General features: G+C 51.3%; 1 protein-coding gene across 1 annotated transcript; it reads right to left on the bottom strand.

Moving 5' to 3' along the window:
- Nucleotides 1-4,937: 4,937 nt before the first annotated feature.
- LOC128075733 (olfactory receptor 14J1-like) lies at nucleotides 4,938-5,900 on the bottom strand. The gene has a single exon (XM_052672722.1). The coding sequence runs from the start codon at nucleotides 5,898-5,900 to the stop codon at nucleotides 4,938-4,940; it is 963 nt and encodes a 320-aa protein (XP_052528682.1).
- Between the last annotated feature and the right edge of the window lie 2,326 nt (nucleotides 5,901-8,226).

Consider the following 8,226-nt stretch of genomic DNA (forward strand, 5'->3'; position numbering starts at 1 on the left):
TATTAACAATACAACTCGGAATTTGGCATGCAGAAAAATCGACTCTCACGTCATACTGCCACTCAGTTATTCAGGCACTGCTGTAATGACAGCACAGAATTATCCGTGGTAAGATAAAACAGTTTACCTCAATTCAGCCTTTCAAAGCACACTGTGCAGCATGGGAAAAGCCATAGTTAAGGGGAAAACCCCAGATTTAAGGGGAAAAACAGGGATTTCTGGGACAAAACCCCAGATTTCAGGTGAAAAACCCCACATTGAAGGAAAAAAACAGGGATTTCTGGCAGAAAAGGCCCTATTTAAGGAGAAAATCAGGAATTTCAAGCAGAAAAAGCTGCATTTAAGGGGAAAAACCCCAGATTTAAGAGGAAAAAACAGGGATTTTTAGCAGAAAAAGCCATTTTTAATGGGAAAACCAGGGATTTCTTGGAAAATAAGCGATATTTAAGAATGACTTCAAGGGTCTGGGGAGGGTACTGGATGGTGCGGGAGTGCAGCCGGTCTTCCCTTCTATCCCAAGGACACTGAGAGGATCAAAAAACCCTCATCAATAAATGGCTTAGAGGCTGGTGCAGGCACAAGAACTTTGGTTGTTTTGACCATGGGGCAATTTACTGAGCTCCTGGCATGACGGCTGCAGGTGGAGCTCACCTGTCTGCAAGGATCCCAGCCCAGGAGCTGGCGAGCCTCACTGAAAGGTCTTTAAATTAGGAAAGAAGGGGGAAGGGGACAAAATGAGGGCTGCGGGTAGTTGGAGGTTCAAAAGTGAACTTGATGGGTGATGAGGGTGGAGTTGGAAGGGATGGAGTGTGGCAGGGGAAGGCTGCCTCCCTGCAGTGTCTGTGCACTAATGCGCGCAGTATGGGAAATGAACAGGAAGAGCTGGAGATCTGTGCGGCCACATGGCTACGACCTCATTGCGATCACAGAGACGTGGTGGGACAGCTGGCAGGGCTGGAATGTTGTCGTGGAGGGCTGTGTGCTTTTTAGGAAAGATCGGCCAGCGAGGAGGGGTGGTGGAGTTGCTCTTTATGTGAGAGAGCAGCTAGGATGTATTGAACTGCACCTGGGGGAGAGCGGGGTAGCAGTGGAGAGCTTGTGGGTAAGAATCAAGGGGCTGGTATGGCTGACACTGCTGTGGCAGTGTGCTGCAGGGCCCTGATCAGGAGGAGGAGGTTGATGAGGCCTTCCACAAACAGTTGGAAGCGGCGTCACGATCCCAGGCACTGGTTCTTATGGGGGACTTCAATGATGCAGATATTGGCTGGAAAAGCAATGTGGGCAGGCACGCGCGGTCCAGACGGTTCCTGCAATGTGTTGAAGACAACTTCCTGATGCAGGTGGTGGAGGAATCGACGAGGAGAGGGGTACTGCTGGACCATATTCTCACTAATAGAGAAGGGCTTGTCAGGGAAGTAAAGGTCGGGGGCAGCTTGGGTTGTAGTGACCACGAGATGGTGGAGTTCAAGGTCCTGAGTGGAAGAAGCAAAGCAAAAAGTAGGATTGCTATCCTGGACTTCAGGAGAGCCAACTTGATCTCTTCCGGGACCTACTTGGAGCTATGCTGTGGGCTGGGGTGTTGGAAGGCAAGGGGGCCTGTGAGAGCTGGTCGGCATTGAAGCAGCTCTTCTTCCAAGCTCAGGATCGGTGCGTCCCTGTGAGGAAGAAATCAGGAAAGGGTGGCAGGAGAGCTGGGAGGATGAGCAAGGAGCTCGTGCACAAACTCAAAGGAAAGAAGAAGGCCCATGAAATGTGGAAAAAGGGTCTGAGCACTTGGGAAGAACACAGGAATGTTGTCAGGGCCTGCAGGGATGCGACAAGGAAGGCTAAAGCCTGCCTGGAATTAAATCTGGCAAAGGGGATAAAGGATAATAAAAAAGGCTTTTTTAAGTATGTTAACAGTAAAAGGAAGAGTAGGGAGAATGTGGCTCCCCTGCTAAGTGACGGGGATGTTCTGATAATGGGGGATGCTGAGAAGGCGGAGATACTGAATGCCTTCTTTGCTTCTGTCTTCAGTGAAAAAGCTCCCCCTTGGGAATCTGAGACCCTGGAGGTGAGTGAGAGGATCTGGGGAATGGAAGACCTCCCTTCAATCAGGTAAGAGGTGGTCTGAGAGCGCCCAGGCAGCACCAATGTTCACCAATCCATGGGAGCCAATGGGATGCATCCACGGGAGCTGAGGGAGCTGGCAGAGGTGATTGCTGAGCCGCTTTCTGTCATCTTTGAGAGGTCTTGGAGGACGGGGGAGGTGCCTGAAGACTGGAGGAGAGCCAATGTCACTGCGGTCTGCAAAAAGGGCAAGAAGGAAGATCCAGGCAATTATAGGCCAGTCAGCCTCACCTCTGTCCCTGGAAAGGTGATGGAACAGCTGTGCTGGATGTCATCTCCTGACAGTGGAAGAAAAGGAGGTGATCAGGAGCAGTCAGCACAGGTTCACCAGGGGGAGGTCGTGTTTGACCAACCTGGTGGCCTTCTATGATGTTGTCTCTGGCTGGGTGGATGGGGGCAGAGCAGTGCATGTAGCCTACCTTGATTCCAGCAAGGCTTTTGATGCTGTCCCCCACGACATCCTTATAACAAAGCTGAGGAAGTGTGGGATGGATGAGTGGACAGTGAGGTGGGTTGAGAACTGGCTGACTGGCAGAGCACAGAGGGTCGTTGGTGGTGCAGAGTCCGGTTGGAGGCCTGTAAGCAGCGCTGTTCCTCAGGGGTCTGTGCTGGGTCCGGTCTTGTTCAGCATCTTCATCAATGACCTTGATGAGGGGATAATGGCCACCCTCAGCAAGTTTGCTGATGACATGAAGTTGGGAGGATTGGCTGAAGGCCGTGCTGCCATTCAGCGAGACCTGGAGAGGCTGGAGAGCTGGGCAGAAAAAAACAGATGAGGTTTAACAAAAGCAAGTGTAGAGTCTTGCATCTGGGGAGGAATAATTGCATGCACCAGTACAAGTTGGGGGATGAGCTGCTGGAGGGGAGCTCTGCGGAAAGGGACCTGGGTGTCCTGGTGGATGACAGGTTGCCATGAGCCAGCAGTGTGCCCTTGTGGCCAAGAGGGCCAATGGCATCCTGGGGTGCATTAAAAAGAGCGTGGCCAGCAGGTCGAGGGAGGTGATCCTCCCCCTCTGCTCTGCCCTGGTAAGGCCTCATCTGCAGCACTGCGTCCAGTTCTGGGCTCCCCAGCACAAAACAGACAGGGATCTCTTGGAAAGAGTCCAGCGGAGGGCCACCAAGATGGTGAAGGGCCTGGAGCATCTCTGCTATGAGGAAAGGCTGAGTGAGCTGGGTCTGTTCAGCCTGGAGAAAAGAAGACTGAGAGGGGACCTGATCCAGGTCTGTAAATATCTGAGGTGTGGGGGGCAGAATGGCGAGGCCAGACTGTTTTCAGTGGTGAGTGGAGACAGGACAAGGGGAAACGGCTGGAAACTGCAGCATAGGAAGTTCTGCACCAATGTGCGAAGGAACTTCTGTACAGTGAGGTGAGGAGCACTGGAACAGGCTGCAGGGAGGTGGGGGAGTCTCCTGCTCTGGAGATGTTCCAGACCTGCCTGGATGCCGACCTGTGCGACCTGCTGTAGGGAACCTGCTTTGGCAGGGGGTTGGACTCGATGAGCTCTGAGGTCCCTTCCAACCCCTACAATTCTGTGATTCTGTGATTCTGTGACGTACCCCTATGGGAACGTGGGAATGTGGTGATGGTGTGCGGTCAGGCTTTCTTTTCAGATTGTATCAGATGAAATCACTTCTAATGCAGCAGTGCTGGTTGGCATCTGGACATGAATGCCAAAAATATGTGGGTCAAAAATAGAATTTCTAGGGATCGTTTTTTCCTACCAATTCTCATCCTACTCACCATGACTAAGGAGTGCTTGCTGAAGTCTGAACAGCTGTAAGACCTGAGAGGAAAAGGGATTCACCGCTGCTTAGTGAAGGATAAGGGGAGCTCAGCACAACTTTCTCTCTAAACTGGAGAGGTGTGGATTGATGGCTGGACTTTTTGATGGATTAGGAACTGGCTGGTCAGGTGCAGCCAAAGGTTGTGGTCAATGGTTCTGTGTCAGAGTGGAGACCGATCACAAGCGGCATCCCTCAAGGCTCAGTCTTGCCATGGATGCTCTTCAACGTCTTCATCAACAATGCAGATGATGGCATCGAGTGCATCCTCAGCAAGTTTAAAAGTGACACCAAGCTGAGCGGTGCAGTCGATCCATTGGAGGGAAGGGAAGCCATCCAGAGGGACCTGGGCAGGCTGCAGAAGTGGGCCCGTGTGAACCTAATGAGGTTAAAAAAGGCTGAGTGCAAGGTGCTGCATTTTATCTGGGACAATGCAAGGTGTTTACACAGACTGGGCAAAGAACCACTTGAGAGCAGCCCTGCGGAGAAAGACTTGGGGGTCCTGGTGGATGAGAAGCTGGACATGAGGCAGCAGCGTGCGCCTGCAGCCCAGAAGGCCAGCTGTGTTCTGGGCTGCATTAAGAAAGGGAGCCAGCAGGGACAGGGAGGTGATCGTCCCCCTCTACTCGGCTCTTGTGGGGCCCCATCTGCAGCTCTGCGTCCAGGCCTGGGCCCACAGCACAGGAAGGACATGGAGCTCTTGGGGCAAGTCCAGAGGAGGGCCAGGTCCAGAGGAGGGCCACTAACATGATCGGGGGCTGGAGCAGCTCTGCTATGAAGAAAGGCTGAGGGAACTGGGCTTGTTTAGCTTGGGGAAGAGAAGGCTGCAGGGAGACCTCGCTGTGGCCTTTCAGTACTTGAAGGGAGCTTAGAAAGAGGAGGGGGGACAGCTGTTTATGATGGTGGATAGTGATAGAACAAGGTGGGATGGTTTTAATCTGAGACTGGGGAGGTTTAGGTTAGATATTAAAAGTAAGTTTTTCACTGAGAGGGTGATGACCCGATATTCTATGGTAACATAGTCATGTTGAGGAAAAGACTGTGAATCATTTGTTGAGACAGATGAGAAGACGATCCCTGCTGAAATTTGTCCATGACATCATTTTCCTCGCTGCATCCTTGAGCTCCTGGTTCCGCATGCTGTAGATGAGGGGGTTTAATGATGGAGGCACCACTGAGTACAGAAATGAAACCAGCAGGTCCAGGGATGGGGAGGAGATGGATGGGGGCTTCATGTAGGCCAAAAAGTCAGTGCTGACTAACAGGGAGAGCACAGCCAGGTGAGGGAGGCACGTGGAGAAGGCTTTGTGCCGTCCCTGCTCAGAGGGCATCCTCAGCACGGCCCTGAAGATCTGCACATAGGACACAACAATGAAAACAAAACACGCAAATACGGCAAGAACACTAAGCACAATGAAACCAATTTCCCTGAGGTAGTCTGATTCAGAGCAGGAGAGCTTGAGGATGTGGGGGATTTCACAGCAGAACTGATCCACAGCATTGCCTCGGCACAGTGGCTGAGAAAATGTACTGATAGTGTGCAGCAGAGCATGGAGAAGCCCAGTGGCCCAGGCAGCTGCTGCCATGGTGGCACAAGCTCTGCTGTCCATCAAGGTCCCGTAGTGCAGGGGCTTGCAGATGGCAACGTAGCGGTCACAGGACATGATGGTGAGGATGCAATACTCTGCTGACATCAGAAAGACAAACAGAAAGGTCTGGGCAACACATCCAGCGTAGGAGATGTGCCTGGTGTCCCAGAGGGCATCGGCCATGGCTTTGGGGAGAGTGGTGGAGATGCAGCCCAGGTCGAGGAGGGCGAGGTTGAGCAGGAAGAAGTACATGGGGGTGTGCAGGCGGTGGTGGCAGGCTGCGGCTGTGCTGATGAGGCCGTTGCCCAGGAGGGCAGCCAGGTAGATGCCCAGCAAGAGCCAGAAGTGCAGGAGCTGCAGCTGCCGCGTGTCTGCCAGCGCCAGGAGGAGGAACTGGCTGATGGAGCTGCTGTTGGGCATCTGCAGTTCCTGGGCCTGGAGTCCTGTGCAGAGTGCAGGAGATAATGACGAGTCAAGAGCTTTTTCAGAGACACTCCACCCCTATACTATAACAGTGTTTCTTTCTCTTAGGACAGGGTTCATTGAACTCCATAACTTGAATTTACAGGAGCTTCACCATCCCTTGAGAAGTGGAAGATGAAGGAGCTCTTGCTTTCCTCTCAGTGCCTAATCATATCCCAGCCTCCTGGATACTTTCTTCCTATGACATATTTCCATTCATGTATCTTTCGTCTGTCTGCACTCAGAGTGCCCATTCCTACCTCTGTGCACTTGAATTTCTACTAGAGAAAGCTGCCTGTTTGCTGGACAAGTGCATTATTCATGTCTGCAGAGAAGCACGGAAATTTCAGCTGGTGCAATCCTTTGGGAGAAGAGGGGCTGAAAGCACATGAGGAGTTTGTGCGTGTAACTGCAGGCTGAGAAACGTCCAGTTCAGGACTCTTATAGCTGCGTTCATATTTCACATCTCCTTTCAGATCTCTGCCTCCAACTCATTCTCCTTCCCTAAGGACAGGTATGGGAAAATCCCTGCCTTGTCTCTCCTCTTGCAAAGTGCCCTTGGAGACACTCTGGCAGCGCTGAAGCTGTGATCCCCATGCCCCCAGCAGCAGAAGGCTCCTGCCCTGCCCTGCCCTGCCCTGCCCTGCCCTGCCGAGGGGCTCCTTCCCCCCACACATCTCCCCGCAGCGCCCTGGGCAGCTCCCCAGGCAGGCTGAGCACCGAGCCTGGCAGGCGGCAGAGTCACAGCCTGCAGTGAGACTGACCTTGTCAGAGGCTGCCAGCGATGCTCCTCCAGTGAGCTCACAGCCTGCTCACACCATGCACATCCTACAAGCTCTCTCTCCTTGCTCTGCTCTCCTCCTGTCACCTGCAGGCTGTGCTGTGCACAAGAGCTGCTCCTGGTCACAGCACTGCCCACTTTTATGAGCTCCCTGTGTCCCAGCAGCCCGGCCCAGCTCTCCAGCAGAAGATGGCATTTTCTCTTCCTCACTGCTCTCCCTGGGGATGTCCTCAGGTCTCTGCATTGGCAGCTCCTGATAGACAACAGGGTCATCTCTGCACAACGTACTTTGAAGTCAGATGAATTCATCACCAGTGCACAGACTGATTCCTGCAGCATTGTTTGTCCTAGCAGATTGTGTGTGCCGAGCAAAGCTGCAAACGCCCCATCTGGTGCCATGGTTTGACCATCCTTGTTATTGGCACTCCACATCATAACATCATGTAAAGCACAGGGAATTAAGGAGTCAATACTGCAGGTCTGTGGACGGACAACTTTCTGGATCCCTGGCTCTCAGCAGAGAAGAACTGCAGACCCAGAGGACTCTGAGTTCAGAGGGGAAGATCAGCCATGGCAGGAAGTCCCAGGATCTCTCCCTTGCTCGCTGCCCTGCAGTGCGTGGCTTCGCTCCCCAGCCGTGCACCTGCAGTTCAAAGCAAGGCTTTTGCTTTCAGACGCTCGCTCTCTCATTTGATATCATTTATTACCCTAAATTTCAATTGTAGTTTATAATATTGCGTTATCTTGCATTCCCATATCATGTTTAGTAAAATTGCATTTCCTCCTAAGATCCTTGCTGCTGATTTATTCTTGTTGTTGTTATTATTATCGTTCATATTATCATTCATATCTTTATTTTTGGCCAGAAGGACTGCAGGCCTGCTGTCCTCTGTCACGGGCACAGATAGTTCTAGATGGCTCCGAGACAAGGCAGCACACTCAGTAATAGAAAACAAGCCATGTTTAAGGGGAAAAACAGGGATTTCTAGGAAAATAAGCGATATTTAAGAGGAAAAACAGGGATTTCTGGCAGAAAGAGCCATATTGAAAGGGAAAGACCACAGATTTAATGGGAAACATCGATTCTTAGCAGAAAAAGCCAGATTTAAGGGGAAATGCCCCATATTTAAAGGGTAAAAGAAGGATTTCTAGCAGAAAAAGCCATATTTAAGGGGAAAAACAGGGATTTCTGTGAGAAAACCCCAGATTGAAGGGGAGAAATAAGGATTTCTAGCAGAAAAAGGCATATTTCTGGGAAAAACCCCAGATTTAAGGGGAAAACCAGGGATTTCTAGCACAAAAAGCCATTTTAACGGGAGAAACAGGGATTACTGGCAGAAAAAGCCATATTTAAGGGGAAATGCCCCATATTTAATGGGTAAAAGAAGGATTTCTAGCAGAAAAAGCCATATTTAAGGGGAAAACTCCCAGATTTAGTGGGAAAAAATGGGGAATTCTGCCAGAAAACCAAAGATTGAAGGGGAAAAACAGGAATTTTGAGCA

The sequence above is a fragment of the Tympanuchus pallidicinctus genome, unplaced genomic scaffold (genome assembly GCF_026119805.1).
Source record: "Tympanuchus pallidicinctus isolate F22 unplaced genomic scaffold, pur_lepc_1.0 scaffold128, whole genome shotgun sequence".
NCBI lineage: Eukaryota > Metazoa > Chordata > Aves > Galliformes > Phasianidae > Tympanuchus > Tympanuchus pallidicinctus.

Bases quoted from the DNA above. Each gene is read 5' to 3' on its own strand.
- LOC128075733 (XM_052672722.1), bottom strand. From the start codon at position 5,900: ATGCCCAACAGCAGCTCCATCAGCCAGTTCCTCCTCCTGGCGCTGGCA.